At 49.3% G+C, this 12097-nt stretch overlaps 1 protein-coding gene and 1 non-coding gene across 37 annotated transcripts in view; both read right to left on the bottom strand.

Annotated features, from left to right (window-relative positions):
* EP400 (E1A binding protein p400) overlaps positions 1-12097 on the bottom strand; it is a 129224-nt gene that overhangs the window by 38931 nt on the left and 78196 nt on the right. For all 36 annotated transcript variants that reach the window (XM_016924654.4, XM_016924663.4, XM_016924658.4 and 33 more), the window contains 5 exons: positions 10493-10695; positions 10238-10407; positions 8247-8443; positions 3079-3190; positions 2776-2919 (listed from right to left, as the gene is read on the bottom strand). In XM_016924654.4, the coding sequence (XP_016780143.4) occupies positions 2776-2919; positions 3079-3190; positions 8247-8443; positions 10238-10407; positions 10493-10695 (826 nt within the window). The remainder of the gene's footprint in view (positions 1-2775; positions 2920-3078; positions 3191-8246; positions 8444-10237; positions 10408-10492; positions 10696-12097) is intronic.
* Positions 9037-9172, bottom strand: LOC112205154 (small nucleolar RNA SNORA49). The gene has a single exon (XR_002939005.1). It is a non-coding gene; the product is annotated as a small nucleolar RNA SNORA49 (small nucleolar RNA).

The raw sequence follows: 12097 nt of genomic DNA, 5'->3' as shown, positions 1-12097 counted from the left end.
TTAGGTGATGCCAGACCCCGTGCCATAGCTTGACTCAAACCCTTCCAAGGGCTCCCTACAGTCAGGCCTCACCTGGTCACACCCTCCCCACCCCCTCAGCCACACTAACCTGTCTGCTGTGGTGACCACAACATTCTCCCCTGGATTCAGCACTTCACAACTTCTCATGTGAATAAATTACATGCTTTACTCACTAGGTTTGGTTTCTGCCTCTCTCCTTACTAGAATAAAAGCTTCATGAAATTTGTGTCTTTTTTCGATCCTGTATCCCCACTGCTTAGAACAGTGCCTGACACACAGTAAGACAATCAACAAGTATGTTTCAAAAGAATCTGTGTGTTGAAATACTATGCTGCTGGGAAACAACACAGCCAATATGGAAAATCCACAGACTTCTGATGGACACTTGGGTTGATTCCGTGTCCTGGCTGCTGGGACAGTGCTGCGATGAACACGAGGGTGCAGACGCCTCTCCTACACGCTAATTTCAACTCTTTGGATATACAGCCAGCAGTGGGATTGCTGGATCATGTGGGAGCTCTATTTCCACATTTTTGAGGAACCTCCCTGCCGTCTCCCATGGTGGCTGTGCCAACGACATTCCCAGGGACAGAGTGCAACGGGCCCCTTTCCTCCATGTCCTCGCCAACACGCGCTATCTTTTGCGTTTTGATGACAGTCATCCCAATAGGTGCCAGTTGGTACCTCATGTGGTTTTTATTTGATTTTCCTGATGATTAGTGATGCTGGACGTTATTTCGTCTACACATCGGCCACTTACATGTTTTCCTTTGAGACATGCAGAGTCAGGTCCTTTGCATATTTTATCTTTGAGACAGGGTGTCACTCTGTCACCCAGGTTGGAGTGCAGTGGCACGATCACAGCTCACAGCAGCCTCAATCTCCTGGGCTTAAGTGATCCTCCCGCCTCAGCCACCCCAGTAGCTGGGACTACAGGTGCTCACCACCACACTCCTAGTTTTCAAAATTCTTCTTGTAGAGATGGCGTCCCACTATGATGCCCATGCCAGTCTTGAACTCCTGGCCTCAAGCCATCCTCCAGCCTCGGCTTCCCAAAGTACTGGGATTACAGGCCTGAGCCACCACACCTGGCCCCAGCTACGCTTTTGTGTTGTTTTTCTTTTTCAACCTCATGCATGTATTACCTCCTTAAAACACAATGAAGTTGATCCATACCTCCTGATATGTAATAATCTGTAAGGTATTTCTGTGCAAAGGAAATGATACACAGGCAATCTCTAGAAGAAATGTGAGAAACGGGGTGGTGGCGGGGTTGGGGGCAGGGCAGAAGACTGGCTTTTCATTATAAATTCTCAAAGGTTTGGGTCACGGGTGGATCCCTCAGGAATAGAAACGCTCTGGGGCTGAGGGAGTGGGTCTCACCCTGTTCGTCCTGTGAGGGCCAGTCTATTAAAGGGAGCCTGCTGCCTGCCCCTCGCTCCCTCTCTCGCTCCGTGGCCTGCACATGCAGCTCCCCCTCCCCTTCCACCACCATGGAAGCCGTCTGAGGCCCTCACCAGACAGATGCTCAATCCTGAACTCTGCTGCCATCAGAATCACCAGCGAAATAAACCCCTTTTTAAAATAAATCACCCAGTCTCAGGTATTCCTTTACAGCAACACGGACAGACTAAGAGAGTCATACCCCAAGTATTTCTTACTTATTCAGTAACTGAGTAATGTTTAGAAATGGAAGAGGAGACAGCACCAGAGTTGGTAAGAACAAGCTGAGCACAGGCAAGGAGGGGGCTGAACACCATGAGGCTGGGAGGCTCAATCTCGGGTGTCGGCGGACAGGTGCTGAGGGGCTGCGTAGTGTGCCTGGTCTGGTCTTTAACGCTTTCACAGAAAAGAAAAAACATACAGAGAAGCCCATGCAGTCATGCGCTGCAGTCAAACAGGGCAGGAAGAAAGATGTACAGGGATACCAAATCCTTCCAAGGTAAGAGGCACAGAAACGGGGACCCCACAACAAGTTCTGGAGGAGTGGCAGGGCCACATGAAGGAGGAGGGGACTCAGGGAACAAAGGCAGCTGAAGGCCTCCATCTCCAGGACGTGGGGCTGCAGGGCTTTGGTGGGCAAGCCACGGGGACAGGGAGGGAACAGCGGCCCCGTGATGGGTCTGTGACATGTCTACACAGCAGCACCCCCAAAAGGGAAAAATCAAAGGACCCAAACATGCCCTCTATCTTCTACTACCCACACCGAAACAGTAAAATATTGACATAACCCGATAGCCAAAATATTATCACTTCAACATGTAGTCAACACTCAAAAGTATCAACGTGATAGTCTGTGTTCTTTCTTATACTCAGTCCTTGCAATCAACCAGCACCTTACACTCAGCACCTGAGTGCAGGCTCATGGCTGCACTGCTCAGGGAGAAGCCAACACAGCCAGCTAGAGGGGAGTAGGGGCAGTGCCCGCAGAGCTTCCAGAGGAGGCAGGGATAGATTTCCATGGGGAGGGGAAGGAGCTGAGACTGTGGCAAAGTGCAGATGAAGACGGCAGCCACTGCTTCGGTGACAGGCCTGTGGTCCGCGACCTTCGCCACCATTCCCCTCACTTGTATTTACAGTTCAAAATCCCCATGACAGAAAGAAGGGAGTGGGGAGGTTCCAAAAGCAGGGACGGGAAGAGGGCTTCAGGCCAGGGAAGAGTGGGGACTGAGCACCCAGAACCCTGGGGGAGGATGCAGGTGTTCCGCCGGCTCCCACCGTGCAACTCTCCAGCCAGATTCAATGTATTCTTACCTCTATGAAAGGTCTTGCAATTTTGGGTGCAATGGTTTCCGTGACAGAAGGTTCCTGAGAAAGCACCACAAACTCCTCAGCTTTGACCGGGAAGCCAGCATCATCCATGGGAGAATAAACTTCAAACAGCTCCTGGATGGTTCGCTGAACACAGAGATGTGTGTTACTCCCCAGTACAAGGTCCAAGTGTGCATCTGACCTGAGCTGGAGACCTGAGCCCCTCGCTAGTGTGCACTAACACCACGCGATTCCACGCGCCGCACGGCGGCTCTCACCTCAGGCCTCTCATTGAATAAGGAGTACCTGAGTTAAGAAAGCCATGGAGTAGTCATTTCCCTGAGCAGCCACTTCTCGGATCAGATCTTTAGTTCCATTTTTCAACAATTTCTCTTCAATGGAATTGCCACTCACAAGCCTGCAAACAAAAGATGTAAGATGCTAAGTCAGTCACCAGGAAACACAGTGACAACAGGTGGGCACAGGATGCAGATGGTGATCAACGAATCCACGTCCCTCCTCCAGCTACCCCTGCTCAGAACATGCCTTCGTGGGGCACCAAAGGCCGCTCTCAGCCAGCCCCTCCAATCTTAGCTCTCCCGCCTCCCAGAGAGCTGACAGGAGGCCCCTCCGGAAGACTCTTCGCTGTGCCACCTCATCCTTCCACCTGCCATCCCGTTTTTCTCCCACCAGTCTCAACCTGGAAATGTCCCACCTGGTCCTTCCAGATGTACCTCCAGCATCTATCTTCTCTGAAGCTTTCACTGAGCCCAACAGGCAGAACTGATCACTTCACAGACTGGCTTGTTAACACTCATGAGACACCTCATTCTCATGTAATTATGGGCGTTTTTGTCTTTCTAACCCCGGTACACTACCAGACCCACAAGAGGTGTTCAATTACGACCGTGAGCTGCAGATGTCACCCCACTGGACAGACGGACCCCCAGTGCAGGGACACAAGGCTTCCTCAAGATTCCATCACTGGGGACACAGAACAGACCATGCAGTCTATTGCCTTCCCATGAGGCTCATCTGCCTGTAAAATGCTAAATGCTAAACCCCAAAAAAGCTCACATTAAACAACTTTAACAGCATGATTTTCACAGAGACGAAAACAAAATTTTTTTCAGAAAATTCCAAATTAAAAGGATCCTAAATATTAAAGAGAAACAATCATAGGGAACAGCACGGAAAGTGAAGACGTGAACCCAGACACAAACAAAGGAACTAAATACGTGATAAAGGGAAATAGTGGATGGACAACTTCATCAACAGCAAACCACCACCTGGGAAGACTTTCCTGGCCTTTAAATGAAAATCTACTCTTTCTTGATTATATTACTACATGCAAATCATAAATTATTTGATTACATAAAAGCATAAGAAACAAAACAAAACAAAAATCGCCTGGATTCCAATCACCCTGAGAACCACTAAAAAAAGTGGGGATGGCATTTCCACCCACCTTAGTTCACAAGAAGGTGCTGCTGCACGTGTGACAGTGTGCGCTTCCGCGGGCACACTTTTCCTAACAGGCGTATTTCATGGCTGCTTCAGGGAGGGTGGCCTGCCTCTCCTGCCCCCCGCCCCAGCAGCCATGTCAGTGTGAACCTGGGTGCGTGCTTCCACACCGTTCCGTGTGAACCTGGGTGTGTTGTTCCATGATGCTCCATGTAAACCTGGGTGTGTTGTTCCACAATGCTCCGTGTGAACCCGGGTGTGTCCTTCCACGATGTTCCATGTGAACCTGTGTGTGTCCTTCCACGATGTTCCGTATGAACCTGGGTGTGTGCTTCCACGACATTCCGTGCGAACCTGGGTGTGTCCTTCCACAACATTCCGTGTGAACCCGGGTGTGTCCTTCCACGACCTTCCGTGTGAACCTGGGTGTGTCCTTCCACGACGTTCCGTGTGAACCTGGGTGTGCCCTTCCACGACGTTCCGTGTGAACCTGGGTGTGTCCTTCCACGACGTTCCGTGTGAACCTGGGTGTGCCCTTCCACGACGTTCCGTGTGAACCTGGGTGTGCCCTTCCATGACGTTCCGTGTGAACCTGGGTGTGTCGTTCCACGATGCTGTGTGTGTGAACCTGGGTGTGCCCTTCCACGATGCTCCATGTACCGTCACTTCGTGCACAACCGTGTGGGGAAAATGTCCGCCTTACTTCCCACTTCTCTGCATTTTGCTGTCCTCCCTAAGCAGTGTATTACAGAAATCCCTCGACATGAGCTCATTTTCCACCTGGCTGCTCAACACCGTGGGATGGCTGTGCCCCAGTGACTGCTTTGTGCCATGTGACAAAGCTGCGACACACATCCTTAGATAGCAATCCCACGTCCCCATCAACATGAGGACGTCCCCTTTTCTAGTGCCAGGCTGAGCAGGCTCGTTCCCTTAGGGTCTCACCTGTCCGGGGCATGAGAAGAGAGATCTCATCGTGCATTAAACTGGTCCTTCCTTCTCCAGACCAGTGAGCTGGAGCGGCCTCTCACACTTTCTGGCCAATTGGGATGGACTGTTCATATTCACAGGCCCTTCCTATTTAAAAGTAAGGGGGGGTCTTTATGTATCTTCTCGATTTTTAAGAGCTATTTAACTCTTTACTTGCACTGAGAATGGCAAATCTCCCTGTTCTATCACCCGCCTGTCCACTGGGCTCACCGTATCTGTACAACGCTTGGCTTCCTGTCTCACTGCAGCTGTGTGCCTGTCTCCCCTGACTTCGGGGTCTGTGTGGGTCAGGCGGTCCCTTCCAGCTCTCGGCCACAGGTACTGTCTCTTCAAGAGTGTTCTAACACTGCTGCTCCACCGAAAACATTCAAGTCCTTCATCCCTCTGGACTCCGCTATGGTCAGGCGTGGGAGCAGCACTCCAAGCCCCTCCTCTCACTCGTGGAGCGCAAGGTGTGCGGCACATTCATGACAGAAAGGCCCTCCAGTTACAGTGACAGCCAACCTTTGTAACATGCAAAATCCCCATGGGTGCCGGGCTATCTGCCCCGACACCAACAGCACCCTTATGCAGTTTGGGGGTTCCCATGGCTCATAGTGGGGCACACTCCCACCCGCAACACTGAGCATCATGATGGCGGCCTTCATCAGGACGTCCACACTGCAAGCACATTGGCACCACCTTACCCAACCGTGTGTGTGCACGCATAGAACCTTCACACCCATTAGGAGTGTTTTCACAAAAATATATTAAATTTTAGTATTACTTTGGAGAAACTTCACATGTTCATGAATGAAGTCTACCCACTCGAGAACAAAGTGTGTCTTCACACTTGGCACAGCCCATCCTGCATCCTTCAAGGCCACCTCATGCCTCACTTCAGATGCCCTGTTCCTGCACCGCTAAGGCCATGCCTGAGACTTTATTGATACTGAGAATAAAACACTTTTCCAATTTCTGGCTAGTAATTGCTAAGGGCCAACAATGCAGAATGGATTCCACACTAAGCCCTTATCCATTCAACATAAACCATGCACCAAACTTATATTCATCACCATGGAAATGTATGTATAATGTACTGTTAAAAGAAAAAAAAAGTTTACAAAAGAAGACACAGTGTGAGCCTTCTTCAAGAAGCAGAAGCGTGTCTGGGAAGATGTGCAACTGAATGTTAATAATTGCTGCCTCTGCAGGATCCTTGTTTTTCTTTACAGGCTCTCCTTTTTTTCCTCGAGGAACATGTAATACATTTATAGCAAGAAAAATAATAATAAAACAATTTAAATACAGCATTTGAATTACTATGACACCAACCATCTTGTTAAAAAACAAATGGTTGGCCGGGTGCAGTGACTCATGCCTGTAATCCCAGCATTTTGGGAGGCTGAGGCGGGCTGACTGCTTGAGCCCAGGAGTTTGGGACCAGCCTGGGCAACACAGCAAAACCCTGTCTGTGCAAAAAATACAAACATTAGCCAGGCATGGTACTGCACACCTGTAGTCCCAGCCACTTGGGAAGCTGAGCCGGGAGGATTACCTGAGCCTAGGAGATAGAAGCGTCAGTGAGCCAAGATCATGCCACTGCACTCCAGCCTGGGCAACAGACCGTCTCAAAAAAAAAAAAAAAAGAGGTTAAAGCACACTTGGGTTTTAGTTCCAGGGTCAGCTACCACCTAGGAGACCTCATGCAGGGACCATATTTGTCTAGTCTCAGGCTCCCTACTGGGAACTGACGGGTCACCATCAGAGGTGAGCCCAGGATGTGCTCGGCACACAACCAGGCACAAAATAAGCAGAAGAAGTAAATCTACTATTACACTGTAACAGTAAGCACTTAGAAATTTAAAAATATACAGTAACCTTTCTCCATTTCCCCCAATTGTGTTTTGACAGTTATAGTTTTTATCTTTACAGATAATAATAGGCCAGGCGCGGTGGCTCACACCTATAATCCCAGCTCTTTGGGAGGCCAAGGCGGGCGATCACCTGAGGTCGGGAGTTCCGAGATCAGCCTGGCCAACATGGTGAAACCCCGTCTCTACTAAAAATACAAAAACTAGCAGGGCGTGGTGGCGCACACCTGTAACCTCAGCTCCTCGGGGGGCTGAGGTGGAAGAATCGCTTGAACCCAGGAGGTGGAGGTTGCAGTGAACCGAGATCACGCCATTGCACTCCAGCCTGGCTAACAAGAGCGAAACTCCGTCTCAAAAAACAAACAAACAAAAACATAATAATAGATTTTGGCTGGGCACAGTGGCTCATGCCTGTAATCCCAGCACTTTGGGAGGCCACGGCGGGTGGATCACGAGGTCAGGAGTTCGAGACCGGCCTGGCCAATGTGGTAAAACTCCGTCTCTACTAAAAACACAAAAACTAGCCGGTTGTGGTGGTGCATGCCTGTAGTCCCTGCTATTCGGGAGGCTGAGGCAGAAGAATTGCTTGAACCCGGGAGACAGAGGTCGCGGTGAGCCAAGATCGTGCCACTGCACTACCGCCTGAGCGACAAAGCAAGACTCCATCTCAAAAAAAAGAAAAAAAAAAAAAAAAACTAATTCTCTTTTTTCTTCTTTTCACAGGTGTTGACCATTCTTTCAATAGCCATTTTACTAACAGATAATTTATAGTTCATAATAATTAAAACAACCCAAAATCTAAATCGTACTTTTAAGACTGAGATACTCTGCAAGAGGTACCACACGTAAAAACTGAAGACGGCAAGATGACTTGTGTGAGCAGCATCACTAACTTACAATTTCAAGCAAATGTTGAGTATAAATAAAAGGAATAGATAGATAAAATAGCAGAAATGTAAGTTTGAAGGAAAACAAACCCTAGTTTAAAATTAGATACCATGCATTGTCTTTAGTGCTACCTTTTGTTTCTGCATTAGTGCTTCTTGCACCAATATCTCCTGCAAAGCTTCTCATTGACTCCATTTCCACGTGGCCATCCCCACAGGCCCTCACCTGTATATGTGGATGTCTTTGCATCTCCTGATCCTATCCCCCGCAGGCCCTCACCTGTATATGTGGATGTCTTTGCATCTCCCGATCCTATCGCACCACTCCTGAGCTTTGGCATCCATCACTGGATTCAGGTCATTGTCATAAAACACGACGGTGTCCGCCTCTACAAGGTTTATACCTGTGGTACGGCTGTGAGTGGAGAGAATGGCACAAAAAATCCGCCTGTCTCTGTTGAAACTCCTCATCAGTTCCTAAGATGAAACAAAACACAGGAGTTAGTATTCTTAGAAAATGTTGGGAAACCTTTGACACGTTTCAACATTTATTAATTAGAAATAATCCCATAGCAGGCCGGGCGTGGCGGCTCACACCTGTAATCCCAGCACTTTGGGAGGCCGAGGCGGGTGGATCACAAGGTCAGCAGATCGAGATCATCCTGGCTAACATGGTGAAACCCCGTCTCTACTAAAAATACAAAAAATTAGCCGGGCGTGGTGGCGGGCGCCTGTAGTCCCAGCTACTTGGGAGGCTGTGGCAGGAGAATGGCGTGAACCCGGGAGGAGCTTGCAGTGAGCCAAGATTGCGCCACTGTACTCCAGCCTCGGCGACAGAGCAGGACTCTGTCTCAAAAAAGAAATTATCCCATAGCAAAACTGCTTGGTTTGTATTCCATTCAACACGAGGCTCATGTTAAAGCAACACCAAGGTCCCCGCACTGTATTCCAGCTCTTCTGTGCAGCCACTATCATCTTACGCTCACCCATCGCCAACACCCTCATGCACAGTTTAAATAACATCAGCCATGAGTGACAAGAAGGAAAAAGTTAGAGTCCACCTTGCATTTACTGTCAGCTCAACTTGTAGGCCCCAAAAGAAAACAGCGTCTTACTGGGGAGGGATATGTGCTTTCTCATCTATCCTCAGGCAATGCCAGAGCACTTTACAGGCAACAAAAAGTCCCTGGAGTAAGGCTGAGGAAGCAGGAAAAACAAAACCGTGAAGGATAGTCCTCTAACCTCACTGTTGACCATGAAGGGAGATGACTTGAATACTTTTCTTCCATAACGATTTCTGTGCCGGAAACGAAACCTAATCACTGACCAACTCTCTTCCTTCCGGGCATTCTACAGATAATTTGCTATAATATTACCAAGAAAACTTGTTAAATCACCTTTTGCTCTATTTCTTTCTAGGCCTCTCCAGCGTGTGCATGAGCATGTGTGTGAGATAAAGCAGGCTGCGCGACTTACAGGGCAGCAACTTGGTTTTGCGCTGGGGGACACTGGGCCATGCTACTAAAACTGGCTCTGAAATGCTGCTGACAAGGGCCTAGCACACCATGTGGAATGCTGGGCAGTTTCTGCTCATGAAGCTGCTGGGGCACGGGGCCCATGGACAACCCCTTATGCACTCACTCTTCTGCTGAACACTGACTTTGTTCTCAACTATGAATTACCATAAACATTTCAACAACAACTATGTAGACAGATCTTAAGTGGTGTGTTTGTTGTCATGTAAGTAAAGGGTCCTAAATACAGAATTACTAGGTCAAGCATACATCACTATTAAGGTTCAAATCCATACTGCCAGGCTGCCTTCTAGAACTATACTAGTTTATGCTTTCACGGGAGGATATGAGAGTGTCTGACTCACTGTGCCTGATGAAACAAAACAGCCTTGGCAAATCTTGTAAGTAAACAATGGGCATATTACCCTAACTTGTATTTCCCTTCATTCTAAATTGGTTGGAATTGTTTTCATATTTTTACCCCGTAGCTACCTCTTGAAGTACGCCAGTATCGTCTTAATGATGATTGCAGGTCACCAGCGTTTATTCTGAGACATCAAGACTACATTTACCTAACAACGTGGCTTTTAATAAAAAATATCGAAGGATGGATTGAGACTTTAAAAAGTTCAGAAGCTCATTAAGTCCTTCCCCTTTCACTTAGAAGGGCCATGAGACCACTGAATTTACACAGCACTTAGGCATTCAACACCAGTGACTGACCCATCAGAGACAATGTAAACAATGTGCTTCTCACCTGCCGTTGCTCACTGCTGGCATTTTCATCGATTCTTACATAGGTGAGGTAATGGAAGTTCAAGAACATCTCTAAAATGTCCAACATAAGAATCATCTGTGATAAAATCAGCACCCGACGTCCTTCAGATTTCAATTTCTGAAGCAAGATAGCTAAAGCTTCCAACTTCCCTGGGAAACGAATCACATCAAGAGCGCCTCATCATCCAGGGCCAGCGCAGCTCCCGCACGGGCCACGCCCCCAACTGCCGCATACCTGAGTCGAACTGCACCAGCCTCAGCTCAGGGAACTGCAGCAGGCGTGGAGCCGTGGTCTGCCGCAGCTGCTGGAAGTACGGCGCAGCGTGCTCTCTCAGGCCCTGCCTCAAGATCCTCATTCTGTGGCCGTACAGGGGTGGCGGCCGCGGCACCCGTAGGGACGGGGGTGCTGCCACCACCGGAGGAATCACAAAGGCCACCCTGAGGAGCAGAAAGCATGTTTTGTCACCACCAGGAGCCACACACCTTCACCCAGCATGGGGGCTCCTGAAAGATGGGGCAGACTTCTGACAGTCCAAGTCCCAGGAAACAGCAGGGCTCAACCCAGTCACATGGGGATGTGGGTGTTGGCACATGGGCAGGGGCCCAACGAGGCAGATCCTAACCAGTCCTGGCCAATAACCACCACCTCGGGGACTAATTCAGACAGTCCAGGGCTGATGGATCAATGGGGGTGGATTCCCTAGGCCGCAGGCACCAGGTCAGAGATAAGCCATTCTCTTTCTAGTGGGTCTTCAGCTGGAAACTTTGGGACAAAGGTGCACTGTCTCGTGGACCCTAGAACTGCTGTAGCCGCTGTGCCACCAGGACGGGGGCCAGACTCAGGGTGAAGGAATCTTCAGGACAACGACAGTACAGCGAAGATCGCGTAGCCAACCTAAGGCCACCTTGCGACCTGTGGAGACCACCTGCACCAGAAGGCCCTTGCTATGGACATCAACTACGACTCACTCCCAGCTGTATTCAAACTCAACGAACGGTCACCCATGATGTTCAATGAGGGAGGAGTACACAAAGACAAATCAGTACTCGAAAGAAAAACTCCAGGAGCACAAGGTCACTGACAGAGTCACTCCCAGACCAGGAGAAGCCAGAAGTGGCTTGTTCGGCCTTGGAGAAGCACTCCCAGTTTTCTTTTTTTCCATTAAGTCTGCTTCCTGATCTGAAAGAACTGAAATAGGTAGATCCTGAAAGCTGAGCTGAGCCAAGGCACAGGAAGAAGCCAGGTTGCCCTCTGCAGACAGGAGACAACTGAGAACTACAACAGCTGCAAAGAAGGGAAGAAAACATGTCTGAAGTGGAGCCTGGAGACCGGGTCCAAGCAGGGAGTGGAACTGCAAACAGGGTAACGCACTCTACTGAAAGCAAGCTCAGTTGAGAGCGGCCGGGTGCCCATCGTGCCCACCGGTGCTCAGATTTGCTCTCCATTAATGCACGTTCTGAGATCAACTCCTGCCCACATTTGTCATCATGTAATGTTCACTCACTCATGGGGCTCTTTTAATGCAATCATTTTTTTGAAAGAGTCAAATGGAGAAAGTCCTTAGCAACACAGTGATCTGTCCCCAGGCACAGTGTGAGCTCAGTGCTGCAGCTCTGCCCCCAGGGCTGCCAACTTCCTTCAGAAGCCGCGCCTGGCACTGAGACCCAGATAACAAAACCATCTGATCCCAAAGCTGAAGACCTCAAAGACTAACTTCAAAACAGACTGCTAAGGGACAGCGTGGGGAGAAGCCGATGGGAGTAAGATGTACATCCACGAGACAAGAAGGGGTCTTGCCGGGGTGCAATGCAGCCAGAGAGCACCGAAAAGGTCACAAGG

The sequence above is a fragment of the Pan troglodytes genome, chromosome 10 (assembly GCF_028858775.2).
Source record: "Pan troglodytes isolate AG18354 chromosome 10, NHGRI_mPanTro3-v2.0_pri, whole genome shotgun sequence".
Lineage (NCBI taxonomy): Eukaryota > Metazoa > Chordata > Mammalia > Primates > Hominidae > Pan > Pan troglodytes.
The sequence above is the reverse complement of the archived record's forward strand: the minus strand, read 5'-3'. Positions and strand labels throughout refer to the sequence as shown.